The sequence below is a fragment of the Naegleria fowleri genome (genome assembly GCF_008403515.1).
Source record: "Naegleria fowleri strain ATCC 30894 chromosome Unknown tig15, whole genome shotgun sequence".
Classification (NCBI taxonomy): Eukaryota; Heterolobosea; class Eutetramitea; order Acrasida; family Naegleriidae; genus Naegleria; species Naegleria fowleri.
The window spans coordinates 60,374-74,212 of NW_025407947.1; the positions used below are offsets into that span (position 1 = coordinate 60,374).

The 13,839-nt window shown below is 36.7% G+C and overlaps 7 protein-coding genes across 7 annotated transcripts; 3 read left to right on the forward strand and 4 right to left on the reverse strand.

The window, feature by feature from the left end:
* Window positions 1–20: 20 nt before the first annotated feature.
* Window positions 21–2,513, reverse strand: FDP41_012545 (uncharacterized protein; the record flags this gene model as incomplete). Its single annotated transcript, XM_044703076.1, has 1 exon — window positions 21–2,513. The coding sequence occupies one exon, from the start codon at window positions 2,511–2,513 to the stop codon at window positions 21–23; it is 2,493 nt and encodes an 830-aa protein (XP_044565998.1).
* Window positions 2,514–2,971: 458 nt separating this feature from the next.
* On the forward strand, window positions 2,972–4,792 carry FDP41_012546 (uncharacterized protein; the record flags this gene model as incomplete). Its single annotated transcript, XM_044703077.1, has 1 exon — window positions 2,972–4,792. One exon carries the CDS (start codon window positions 2,972–2,974, stop codon window positions 4,790–4,792), a length of 1,821 nt encoding a protein of 606 aa, XP_044565999.1.
* Window positions 4,793–4,973: 181 nt separating this feature from the next.
* FDP41_012547 (uncharacterized protein) lies at window positions 4,974–5,668 on the reverse strand (the record flags this gene model as incomplete). Its single annotated transcript, XM_044703078.1, has 2 exons — window positions 4,974–5,132; window positions 5,363–5,668. 2 exons carry the CDS (start codon window positions 5,666–5,668, stop codon window positions 4,974–4,976), a joined length of 465 nt encoding a protein of 154 aa, XP_044566000.1.
* A 482-nt stretch (window positions 5,669–6,150) lies between these two features.
* On the reverse strand, window positions 6,151–7,815 carry FDP41_012548 (uncharacterized protein; the record flags this gene model as incomplete). The annotated part of the gene is made up of 1 exon (XM_044703079.1): window positions 6,151–7,815. The coding sequence occupies one exon, from the start codon at window positions 7,813–7,815 to the stop codon at window positions 6,151–6,153; it is 1,665 nt and encodes a 554-aa protein (XP_044566001.1).
* A 321-nt stretch (window positions 7,816–8,136) lies between these two features.
* On the reverse strand, window positions 8,137–10,387 carry FDP41_012549 (uncharacterized protein; the record flags this gene model as incomplete). The annotated part of the gene is made up of 2 exons (XM_044703080.1): window positions 8,137–9,691; window positions 9,906–10,387. 2 exons carry the CDS (start codon window positions 10,385–10,387, stop codon window positions 8,137–8,139), a joined length of 2,037 nt encoding a protein of 678 aa, XP_044566002.1.
* A 438-nt stretch (window positions 10,388–10,825) lies between these two features.
* Window positions 10,826–12,374, forward strand: FDP41_012550 (uncharacterized protein; the record flags this gene model as incomplete). The annotated part of the gene is made up of 2 exons (XM_044703082.1): window positions 10,826–11,857; window positions 11,910–12,374. The coding sequence occupies 2 exons, from the start codon at window positions 10,826–10,828 to the stop codon at window positions 12,372–12,374; spliced, it is 1,497 nt and encodes a 498-aa protein (XP_044566003.1).
* Window positions 12,375–12,765: 391 nt separating this feature from the next.
* Window positions 12,766–13,827, forward strand: FDP41_012551 (uncharacterized protein; the record flags this gene model as incomplete). Its single annotated transcript, XM_044703083.1, has 1 exon — window positions 12,766–13,827. The coding sequence occupies one exon, from the start codon at window positions 12,766–12,768 to the stop codon at window positions 13,825–13,827; it is 1,062 nt and encodes a 353-aa protein (XP_044566004.1).
* Between the last annotated feature and the right edge of the window lie 12 nt (window positions 13,828–13,839).

The window sequence follows — 13,839 nt, forward strand, 5'->3', positions numbered from 1 at the left end:
AACATCAACTACCTACAATGCTATGAATATTTTATTTCGGACAGTATGGCATGAAATGCTTCACTAGCAATTAGATTGCTTGTGGAACTGTAGGTGAAAATCCAAATTTTAAAATTTCTTTCCACCAAACAACATTGTTTCTTGAGAGTATTCCCGAAATACGTGTTGCCGTCCAATTCTAAATATTTGGCCTTGAGAACGATTGGCTTTGTGAATATTGAGTTATTGCCTTCTTGATTTGATTCACTTGAAGAATAAAATTCCATGTCTTTCTCTTTCAGAATGGAACACGATTTCTTCACCTTTTCCTTGAATATGTTGTCATAGAAATAATTCAGTAATTTGCCACTATTTTTCTCAAATTCGTTCCTTGTCAAAGAGGCAATTTCTTTCTCGAGTTGTGCACAATTTCCACACGCATCTCCTGTCAAATAAAATTCAATTAAATTCTTTTCAGATTTCTTTTTTACAAAATCAACATAGGTCACAAAAATATTTTCAACCATTTCCTCTTTCGTCGATTTCAAGTATTGTTCTCTCGTTAAATATTGAATGGGATGGTAGAGAATTAATTTATAATCTTGCTTTCTCTTTCCAAAATCTGAAATTCCATAATGTTTGATAATTTCCTGCTCTCCATCTGTCTCCAATTTCAAAGAAGGAATAAAACAAATTGGAACATGAATAATCACACCCTCTCCATCCATATTACTCGTCTTTCGTTTCAACTCATTCAAAGATTTTCCAACAAACAGCTCACGAACTAAAATGTCACTCCAAACTCCTCCATCAATGAGTTGTGGCTGTGATGTCGATTGTTGTTGTTGTTGTTGTTGACTCATGGATGGATACAATGATGGAATTAACCCAGTCAAAATAGACATTTCATCTCCATTGTCACTTTCAATGGCCGATGTGGACAATGCAGAGGTCACCATTTTCATAAACGTCTTTTTGGAAGTTGTCGCTGAACCAGATGAGGAATTTCGTTTTCGAGCACTATTGGGTTGTGGATTGGTCGATAAAGTGTTGCTGTTGTGATCGCCGTTCATACTTGGAGATGATTGAACTGAATTCGAAGAGTCGAAACCACCACCTGAAGTGCTCAATGTTGCCAATAAACTCAAATTCTTACTGTGACGATTTGAATGGGATGTCACAGATGTTGGGGAATCTTGTGAAGTGTGACATGCATGGGATTCAATATAAATGGCAGGTATCGAAGAAGATCTTGCACTTCTCGCACTTTGATTTTCTCTACTTGTCAATAAAGGACTATTGGTTGTGACATCTGTGATATGTGTGGAGGTATATCCAATCACATCTTCTGGTTCTCTTCTCGTAGTTGTCAATGTCAAGCAATAAATAATTCCATTTCCTTCTTGAATAAAATAAATTTTCTTGTACAATAATTTTTGTGGTAATAATTCGTGTCGAAATTGCATGACAAAATAGAGAGCTTTCTTTTCGGGTTGAATTTTTTTTCCAATCACGTGTGTAATTCCCTTAACTATTTTTGGTTCAATAACTCTCGAAAATCCTGCTTGTTGTGACATTTGTGACATTCCTTGTCGAATGGTAGGTGAAGAAGGCAATCTTTTTAAAGAATTTGTTGTCTGATCTTTCAAACTACCAAAATAATCATCACTTTCTTGTTTTCCCATTTGATTAATGTCATCAATGGCCAACTTGGCCTCTTTTTCAATATCATTTGGAGAGAAGGTGACATAAATTTCAATAAAATCCTTTTCCACATTTTTATCATAGGAAGAAAAATAAATTTTTTGTCCATGGAACATTTGACAAGATGTTGAATTTCCAGTCACTGCTTGTGATGAGTGGTTTGAGTTGTTTGTTGTAGAATATGGATGAACTTCTGCCGTTTGATTTACAGAGGTCGGAGTCGTATTATTATTATTTGTATGAATAGAATTATTATTATTAGAATTATTAATAGAATTCTTATTTGTATTCGTAGTAGAATGATTGGCTGTTGGTTGACCACCACGAATGACAATTCCTCCACCTCGACCTCCATAAACTTCCACTCGCCAATCATTTGGAACGCACATGGAATAATAATAATCTGTGAAATGCTGAAGAGTTTCCCGATTTGGAATTTCCACATGTTGTAATTTAGCAGTGTTAGTATTATTATTATTAGAATTATTATTATTAATAGTATTATTATCAATAGTATTATTGATAGCATCATGAGAGGCCAATGATAACGGAGAAAGAGAATTTTCTAAATTTTCTAAATTCGGTGACAAGTGCTGCTGTTGACAAGTATCAGATTCACGAGTCGATGGCATCACGTGTTGTTGATTCGTCATCGTCGTCGTCATCGGACTTTTCGAACGATGATTCGAAAATAATGATGATTGTGAAGAGGAGGAGAAGGAGGATGATTGCTGACGTTTAGTTTGAATCATTGTCAAGGAAGAAGAGGAATAGGAAATGTTGGCAAGCGATGCATCACGTTCACTGCGATGCGAGGATCCAATTCCCATTTTAAAGTGATCAATGATGATTGTTATTATTAATGATGATGATGAGAAAGATTGGAAATCATTCAGAAGGGTTTAAAGGATGAAAAAGTGCCACTTGTCGTCCACATGCGAATGAAAACTAAAATGACAGGACGATGGGCTCTCGTTTCTATTTGTTTTTGAAAAAAGAATTGTCAACCGTTATACTTGACGAGTGACAAATACATCAGAAAAGGCAACCAATTTTGAGATTTATGAAAAATTTGATCAATTTGCGAAATGCAAAAAGGACCATTCCAAAGATTCAAGGGGATCAATAATAATATAATAATAATAATATAATAATTATATATAATAATATAATAATTATATATATAATAATATATGTATATATAATAAATTATTTAAAATTATATTTCAATATTGAATACAAAAATAATTTACAGTATAATTTGAATTTAAATTTGTATTCAAAAAAAATGTCAAACAGTTTGGAATCTCCATCAAGCATCATCACCACCACCTCTACGACGACGACGACTTCTTTCAAATACTTTCATTGTATTCACAAAAACAAGGGAATTTGTTGGCACTTTCGTCGGAACGGATTTTGTAAACGTGGAAAAACATGTCCCTATGAACATCTGTTGGAAGAAGGCTTAGATTTAGAACATGTTCAAAAACGAAGTCAACAATTATTGGAATATACATTAAAGTATAGAATGAATATTCTCAATAATAATAACAACATGAAGAAGAAGAAGAAGGATGAGGAATTCATCACTTCATCATTATTGGATGAATGTTCTTCCTCCAATGTTGCAACACAACAACTGAATCATCAAGTAAGTTCTCATGTTGATGAATTAAAATCTCAATATATTTATTTGGAAAACATTCATAAAGAAGAAAAATTGCAAGAAACACAAAAACACTCGCGAGTATTATGTTATTGGATTTCAAAGGCAAAAGAATTAAAATTAAAAGAATCGGCTCTTCGGAGAACTTTTGAGGGAAATGGATTTACATTGGTTTCATCGTTGATGGATGAATCTACTCATTATTTGGCAGTATTTTGGGGTCACACATTTCCGAGATATAATATTGTGAAATGGAATGAATTACCTTCATACACATTGATTAATCAATTTCCAAATAGTCATGAATTGTGTAACAAATCTTTGATGGCTCTTAATTTTCAGAGATTGATCCAGTTGGAAAATTCTGTATCACCGTCGTCATTGAGTAGACGTGAAAAGGTAGAATTTACATCCAAATATGTACCACCATCGTTTTATTTACCCCAACAATTGGAATTGTTTTTACAATATGCAAAAGAAGAGAGGTTTTCCTCTCAGCAACAACAAGATGCAACTTTGAATCATGGTTCTGGATATGTTGACAATCATCAATTTTGGATTGTCAAGCCACATCGATCGGGAGAAGGGCGCGGCATTACCATCTATTCATCGTATCGAGAAGTGATACAACACGAATTTTCTGACGTGGCTGACATTATTTTATGTGAACACAATACTGGTAGTGTCACGATACTGAATGAGAATGTCATGAAACAAATCAAGAACAAAAAAATTGTCGTCTCCAAATACATTACTAATCCACTCTTGGTTAATAACAAAAAGTTCGATTTGAGAATGTACGTATTGGTTGTGGGAAAAAGACATCATGAAGAACGAGATCGAATTTATTTCTATCGAGATGGTATTGTAAGATTTGCCTCAGAGGATTATACACTCTCCAAAGATAACCTCAACAACCATTTCATGCACATTACCAACAACTCGGTCAATGATAAGAAGAATAAGGTTCAGAATGAAACCATTATTGAAAATTTTGGGTTTTTCTCTAACATGTACCTGTCAGATTTGAAAGATTACTTTCTTCAACATGAATGGAAAGAGTTGTGGTGTCGATTGGACGAACTCGTTTTGCAATCGATTCACTCTACTATTTTAAATCCTGAAAAACAAGACGAATTATTTCACTCGTGTCGTCACAGATGTTTCCAATTATATGGTTATGACATTCTTATTGATGAAACGATACATCCTCACTTGTTAGAAGTGAATTTAATGCCAGATCTGGCTGGTGTCAATCAATCATTGGTTCTGTCAAAGAATTATGGACTCAAAGCAAAAATGTTGGCCAATGCTTTGAATTTGGTATCCATTCCAATCGATGCCAATGTTGACTCAAAAGATACCGTTGTCATTGACACTACGTTGCCACTAGAAGAGAATGAGAAGAACCTTCTTGGAGATTTTGTTCGATTACAGTGATCTTTTCGAAGTGGATTTGTCTTGACGAGTGCAAATTTGAATGTGACGAGTGTTTTTTCAAATTCACAACGTGTGCCAACAAGAGAAATGAAAAAATATTGATTTTTTCCTATAAGTGATAAGAACAAAAGAGCTATTGAGATACATGTCGTTTGCTTTGTGACATAACACACAAAATAATTTAATTTTTCTTTGCAACCGTTTCATTCTTACAAGCTCCAAGTTGTGCACACAACACATGTGGATTCTCTCTTGTGACAAGAATTTCTAAAATTTCAGGAGTCATTTGCTTGATCAAGAGAGGACACACTGGTTGAATTTCAGGTTGGAGATATGGACACTGTAACCATGCACACACAGAGACCAAACAAGTGTGAATGGATAGGTCGATGATGGACAGTAATTCAAATGTGATTTCCAGGAAATATTATGTGGTAATGAAAATGATGATGAAATTAAAGAATATAAAATTATTTGAATAAATCCAATGAAATAAACCATCATCCCAAATGTGATCACACAAGTGCATGGAATATTATTTAGAATAAACTAAATATTGAATCTACTTACAACTTTTGTAGCCAATTTAATCACCTCTTCTGCCGTAATATTTGATGTAATGAAAGAATCCAAAACTTGAGCCAATAACAAACATCCATAACATAAACCACTCTCCGATGATGACGAGCTTGGTTTTGCAGCTTTTGAAGAATGAATTTTCATGACATGGAATTGTTGGGAGAGAACAGTGCTGATGTGACTCGTCGAGGAGAGGAGAAGAAAGAGACAAGAGAGGACAAAGACCATGAGTACAAGTACCCACGTGGTCTGAAAGGCTGATCGGCGATGATGACGAGAAGGAGTTGTGGAAAACATTTTTTTGATGGGAGCAAAATCGGAGTTGTGGGAAAGTGTGAGAAAACATTATGAAGGTTCGATTGAAGTATTATCATCTGCAACGTTCAACAACCTTGTCACTCAATCTTTTATATGAGAAGAATGTGACACTTGGGCCTGTTCATTAAAATTCCAAAAGCTTTGATTTTTTCAAATTCTTCAAGTTTTGAGTTTTGCTCTGTTGAATGAAAGGATAAAAATGAAACAAATACGAAAAAACACATGATTTGGACCAAATTCGCACATCGATTTTGAATTAATTTCCCTTGTTTTTGCTTGATTTCATGGTTTTTTCTTGTCCTCGAATTTTCACTTTTTAATGCACAGAGTCAACTTGTGTCCTCAATCGGAATCTCATTTGCCTATCCTCAATAATTCAAGTGCAAGTTGAAATCATGATAAAAGTTTCATGAAAGTATAAATTATATTATTTATTATCACTCTTCTTATCTAGAATTAGTTTAAAGACCTTCTCCTTGTTCGTCCCAGTGTCCTTGATTTGGATTTTTCATTTTTGGTCCTCCTGCAGGTCTGGCCATAATAATTTGATCCACACTCAGAATATTCATTGCTGCGTCTGTGGAAAGTTTGATGCCCCAATACTTGGTATTGAAGAGATCGAAAATATCATTTTCCTTAGCATCTAAACCAGCAACATTGTGAACGTCAATTCCCCAGGTGGTCTTTCCTTCAGCATGAGCAGCTGTTAAATTAGAAATAGCAACAGAGGAATCTAAGCCTGCACTTTCAGAAAGGGTTTTTGGTACAACAAGGAATGCTTCAGCACATTTACGAATAGCATATTGTTCCAAACCAGGTGTTTCATCAGCATACTTGGAAAGTTGAGAGTACAATTCGACTTCACAAGCACCTGCACCTGCCAAAAGTCGGTCATCCTTGGTCAACGATTTGAACGCATTGACACCATCATCAACGGCACGTTCTACTTCATCCATGACATTTTGAGTGGCACCACGAATAATAATAGTAGTAATTCCTGAAACGTCAACATCTTCAGCCTGTTGGAAAACAGCAACCTTCTTGTCACCAATTTCAGTAATATCCACAGAAGAACATGTTCCCATGTCATCAGGTGTTGGAGGTTGAACCTTGACCAACATTCTGGCACCAATTGCTTGACATAATCTTTGAATTTGGAATTTAGATGGACACTTGATCGCCATCATTCCATATTGTTCAATGAAATGCAGAGCCATTTCTCCAAAACCACCCTGTGAAACAATCACCTTGACACCTGTATCGTGAATGGCTTTGATTTCTTCCTCCATGGCTTTTTCTTCAGAAACATTGTAATTAAGAAGCTCTTCTGAACTTCTAATGACCACACTATTCTTGGTCTCTGTGGATGCTTGTTCAATATTACACGTGTACACAGCAACTTTACAGTTTTTGACGTGCTTGATGGAACCCTCGGAATCTCTAACAAATGCAAATCCCTTCAAAACCTTTGAATCGTACACACTTCCACCAGGTATTTTAGCAGTTCTAATATTCTCCACAGAGAAACGAGAGGCAACTTTTGGACAAACAGCTACGCAAGCCTCTGCAATGAGTGGAGCCAAGAAATCATCCATTCCTAAAACTTTACTTCCAACAGCGGAACGAATGGCTCTTGTTACCTGTGCAACATTTCTAATATCAGTGACTTTATCCACTCCGAGAGTTTCCAAAATTTCGAGTGCCTTTAAACCTGCCTTTTTGTATCCGAGAATAATATCAGGAATATGAAGACCCATTCGGATGAGATTTTCAGATTGAGCCAACAATTCACCAGTGAAACATGCGACAAAGTTAGTACCATCACCAGCTTCTTGTTCTTGTGCTTGAGTAGCCATGACTACAATCTTGGCTGCGGGATGAATCACCTCCAATTCTTTGAGAATGGTTGCTGTATCTTTTGAAATGAAGAGTTTTTCCAAATGATTCACGACAATCTTGTTCATTCCGTTTGGACCCATGGAGGTTCTAACAATCTTGCTCAAATTTTGGCAGGCTTCAATGTTTCGTAAAGTAACGGCATTGAGTCCAGAGAAGTGTGTAGATCCTGATTTGAGGTATGAAGTCAAATCATGTTGTTTGAAATTGAGAGAGGCTCCTTTAGACATTTTTGTGTTGTATAAATGTTGATGATGATGACGGGGTAAAGAGGATGATGGGCTGCCTCAGACGAAGACACTTGTTGGCAATTTTTTGTGGTTTGGTTTGGCTCGGGTTTGTTGCTGCTTGCTGCTCGGAACGATTCCGTGTTTTGTATTAGTGTGCACACAAGAGATGATGATCCTTCTTCTCCTACAACCATGAACAAGAACAACAACAGAACGAGAATAATAAATCACAAAGTATACTCATTATATAATAATAATACGATATAAGTCATTGATTATTATACACTTTTCAAAATTTTAAATCATACACTTTTTACTCCACTAATTCAACCACCAATCACCATCGTTGCTATTGTTGTTGCTACTACTATTGTTTGGAGGTTGAGTGACTTGATTCGTAGTCGTCATCATGGTGGCGCTACTACCATTAGTATCATAGTGTTGACCATTATTGTTGTTGTTTCGTTGTTGTTGATGATAGGGATTGTTAAGACCAGCATAAAGATCTAAACGATCGATGGTTTGAGGTCTCATGGTGGGAGGGGAGGAACGAGCAGCATGATTCACGGGTACTCTAGTCATGCTTGAGGTGCTGTTACTCGACTGGCTTGTAGTACTGGTCGTTGCAGCATCACTTGAGGTGACATTGAGAGAAGAACTCTTGGAGGAGTGTCGCAATGCAAGAGCTGCAAATCCATCACTGCTTTGACTCTTTGAGAGGTTTGTTGATGATAAAGATGTTTGGCGTAGAGAAGAGGGATCGAAGGAATTTTGTTGTTGTTGTGGTTGTTGTTGAGGAGAGGGATGTTGCTGGTGAAATTGTGGAGCTTGGCTAGTTGTGGTGGTTGCCGCCACACTCAACAACTGCATGCTATTTGTGTTTGTGACCAAAGTACCAGAGTTGTTGTTTTCATAGTTGTGGTTGTGATTACTTTCATTCCCAAAGAAACCCCAAACGTCATCTTGTTGGGACTTTTCTTCGACAATTATTGGGTTTGTGTTGTGACCATTCACATCGTCCATGAACGCAGATAATGTTGTATTGGAGGGAGAAGACATTATTAAAGAGACTCCCTCCACTTTCTTTTTGGCATCCAATAAATGTTTAGGTAGGGGAGGAAGTTTTCGAGAAGCATGGTTGGTAGTGACCAACTCATTCGTCAAAGCTGCCGTTGAGGTTGAAGAGAGGGACTCTAGAGAAGGGTTTGTAGATAAGGGTTCGTCAAACCTCAATAAATCGTCGACACTTTCTACTTGCTGAGATGGCTGTGAATTAGAGGTCGACATGTTTTCATTTAGCCACAATGTCATTTTCGCCGTGACAGGCTTGTGATCGCTCGCACAAACACGAATATGGGAAGTGTACTCGTGAACCACAATATTGGGATTACTCTTGTAAAAGATTCTGTCACACCATGAGGGAATTCTATCCTTTTTTGTACTGAATATGTTGGAAATGTCATCAAGATCTATTTGTGCTTGTTCATGTGGTTCATAACTTTTGCACTTGTAGGTTGGAATAAATTCAAGTGGACCTGCCTCGTTATAACCTTTCAATATCCTACCCATCTGCTTTTCTTTTTGTAATTGGTCACATTTGTACAGAATGGAAAGTCTTCGTTGTGAAATTTTCGTAATAACCTCGGTAAAATTAAAGTGGCTGTCAATTCGATAATTAAAATCCCCAATAATAATAACAAAATCGTCTTTGGTCGTAATACTAGCCCTATTACTGTTACTGTGATGAAATTGTAATGAACTTGTGTGAATGAGCGTTGGATCATTCACTGCCTTATTAATAATTGAATTTAGAGCTTCATTTCTTTCCAAAAGTTTTTCAGTGTGAGCTGGTAAGTGTACATTAATGAAATTAAATCTTTTCACATAATAGTTCGTCATTTAATGACGATCAAAAGTATCATAGTCATCATGCATGAACAATCATGCAAAAAATTATTTCAACGGAAATAATACGATTGAATTGTTTCATCCCATACAGTAACAGAGAACATCATCATTCATATTCGTCGTCGTGTCAACATGATATATACTACAGTTGAAATTATTTTGAAATTATTAAAAAAACATACTGTTTTCCAAATAGCTTAAATCGTACAGAGACGGATCCCTTATTTCCGAGTGTTTTTGAAAATCCCTCTCTCACTTCACTCGCCATGCATGGTGAGCAATGTCTTGCAAGCTTAAATTGTACCCACACAAAAATACACAAGCCTACCAATTGGTGACACGCGATACAGTCATACTCTGGAAAAACTTCGGAGAGTACAGATCGCCAAACTGTTGCCGCTTCCGTTTGTTCCGTAATGAGAGCTTTTGCATTCATTTCAATTTCTTGAAATCCCAATACGATAATATCAGGCACATGATTGTTTTCATCATTCTCGTTACCCATAAATACTCTCCGAAAATACTTTTGGAGATAGGCTTTGTTGGGAACTTGCGAGGCTACATTCCACGTACAGGCATGTACCGAAACCGAATCCAACGTGCGTTGTTGTTGTTGCTGATGTTGTTGTGGATCTAGCGATCCTGTACTTTTACTTTTCATCATTTTGTAATGACCGTTGTTGTTGTATCGTAAATTATTGACTGGATACTGAATTTATATGATGGTATGGATAAATGTTTTGCACGGATAGCAATCTAGATATGAATCCAAATTCTTCTTTTCAAAATCGTATATTCAGAACGATGAAGAGAACAAGACTGTTCCGATGCCGAAGTTATGGATGGAACGAATTTTTTGTTTGTTTGTTGATGACCAAACGAATGACGTTGATGATCCTTAAAGCTCATCATCACCAAACAAGTTTAACTTACCTGATGATCCAGAAATCAGAATTAGTTCTTCATTCCGATCTAATTCTCGCCAAAAACATTGGATTGACGAGAATAAAACCCAATGAGAGTGTTGATGTATGGAATGTAAATTGGCGACTAGGGAGTTCCCTCTAATAAAAGACGTTAATCGTCAATTTCCAAAAAAAATATGAAAAAACGACGAGCGTCCCTCGATATTCATAATCTCAGTATTAGTCATCATCGAGTATTGCCATCATCATCCTCACCATCCTCCAATAATTCCGCGCACCCAAATATGAATTCATCACAACCACCACTTAATGAAGAGGATGAAGAGGATTATTCACCAACAATCACTACCACCACGACAACAACGACCAGTTCTAACAACAGCTCTAAAAATCGTAAAACCATGATGAAGAATACTAAATCTAAAAGGAAAAAAGAAATGGTTTTGAATATTTGTCCTCCGAGTAGTTTAGGTCATGACTCATTGGGTGATGATGATATGGACGAGAATGGAAATTTCAATGTCTCTCAGCCCAGATCTGCTCTGTTGCCACCGAGCATTGATTATTTTGCTGAGGATGAAGCACCATGTCTTTCACTACCTGATGATGCAGAAAACATCATTAAAAGAGACAAAGCTCTCACGTTATCAGATATTGAAGAGATTGAAAAGCAATATCAGGATAAATCGGTTGGAGAACTGAATGTCCTCCTATGTGAGACAATTAAGGAGGTACCATTTTCTGAAAACTTTTTCAACAGTACTCTTTCCAAATGCCTTCGAACATTGAATCTATCCGGAGGTCATTTAGAAACTGTAGATCTTATTTTTTATTTCAAATCACTTCCCTTTTTGCGAGAGATTAGTTTTTCGAATAACACAATTACGGAACTTGTACACAGTGATTATTTAAATGATTCGAGACGAGTGAAAGAATTGGAAAAAATTCTACCCAAATCTCTGATAGAAATTGATCTTTCATGGAATTACATTTCACAATTTCCTTCTCTTGATCTGGTTACACTTCTTCAAAAGAAGGGAATTAAATTTGACATTCGATTCAATTGTATTAGTGAGCTGCCAAAGGAATTTTTATATGAGGCTGATGAAGCCCTTAGTGACTCTGAGTATTCTAAACCAAAATCTAAAACAACATGCAAATTCGTTGCACTCAATCATAACACCTTATTCGATCTCAGAAATACCATTGTAAGTTGCTTCTATTGGAAAATGAAACACTCACAAATTCACATTCTCACAGCCAAGCAAAATTTTAGACAATCTCTATGTGGGTTCTATGCAATCGGCGAAAAATGTACATTTACTCTGCAATGTCCTAAATGTCAAGTATGTCCTCAATGTTTCAAGTTTTATCATGGAATCGGAACCAGGATTCAGAGGAAAAAAGTACGAAGAATTTTTTGACAAAGTGCTCTCTTTAGATGTTCTCGACGACAGTCATCAAGACATCATTGCCATTCTCGATGATTGTTTTAAATTTATTGATGAAGCAAGGAAAGAAAAGCAAGTTCCCGCGCTTGTGCATTGCCAGGCTGGACAATCGAGAAGTGTCTCAATAGTAATTGCCTATGTAATGCGTGAATTGAAATTCAATTTTCAACAAGCATTTGATCATGTGAAAGAGTGTCATACTTTTTCCCAGCCCAATGTTAATTTTCAAATGCAATTAGCATGTTTCTGCCCAAAACAACAAGGAGAAAAATAGGGTAGTTGTCTTGTGTGGATGTGCACTGGCAATCACAATCCAACAAGAATACACTGCTCTGTTCTTCCTCCATCGAACGTTCAACACATGCAACACAGTCTTTTCTAAGATCAAGAAGCGTCACTTCAATTTTAGGTGAAGCCGAGCTCGGTTGATGGCGAAAAGGTCCTTGTTACCAGGAGAAAAGTTTATTCAGCAGTTTATTCGGTATCAGTTTCTTTTGGAAGCTTTAATCACAGACTTGCTTGACAAATGATGCAAAGCAACTTTGGGGTCATGATCTTGAAATATTTTATCATATTAATCATCGAGCGGTTCGATAAGATTGAAATTTAATGCAATCGCAATCTGGCGCCAAAAAACTTACAAAAATTTCATAAAAAAAATACAAATGTCGTTTCGTGATTATTGGAGTCGTGATGATGGTCCTGATGATGACAAGCTTGTGAGTGCGCACGGAAGACCGATTAATGTCATGATCAAGATGGATGATGATACAATAATAACGGGCTCACAAGACCATTCGGCAAAAGTAATTAAAGTTTCAAAAGCAAAGGTTGAACGAGAGTTGTATTCAAAGGCATATGGTCATAAAGAGTGGGTAACAGCACTTGCCTACAGCGATGTAACTGGAAAAATCATCACTGGAGGAATGGATAGTAAATTATGTGTTTGGGAAAGTAAAGGACCAGTGAAATGTGTCGATTTACTGGGACATTCGGGCAGCATTTCTCAAATTTCTTGTTCTCCCAATCTCCCAATTGCAGTCTCTTCGAGTTACGATAAATCAATGAAAATTTGGAATTTGCAAAATAATACATGCATGAACACTTTGATCAATTCGAAACTAGGTCACGACAAGGCCATTAAAACAATTTTGTGGAATAATTCTCTGATATGCAGCGGAGGAAGGGATGGATTGGTATGCATGTGGGACATACAAAATGGAGATTTAATATCTGTAGGAGATGAACATAAGGCACCGGTGCAATGTTTGGTCGCCGATGAAAGCAGAGAAACAATATTGAGTGGAGGAATGGACGGTTCCATTCAAATATGGGATCTGAGGACAGCCAATAATGTCGGAGGAGTTGAAAATGTCATACGAGGTAGTATAAACGATGTCAAGTTAGCAAATGAGAACATGTTGGTGGTGGGAGGAAGCGACAAGACCATTCGAGTTTTGGATCCAAGAAAGAATTACGCTCAGGTCATTTCTATTAAGGACCATGTTGGTGTGATCATGCAGTTACAAGTGGTGGACGACTTGTTACTGAGTTGTGCCAGCAATGGTTGGGTACTCGTTCATGATTTGACCAATAATGGAGTTTGTATGTACGGAGTAGGAGCAAGTGAAGCAGCCTCAGCATGCAACTGTATTGTGGCCATGGAGCCATATTATTTGTGTGCAGCCGGTGATGACGGGAATGTCATTATCTTTAATTCCAAGTAAAAAGAATATTCA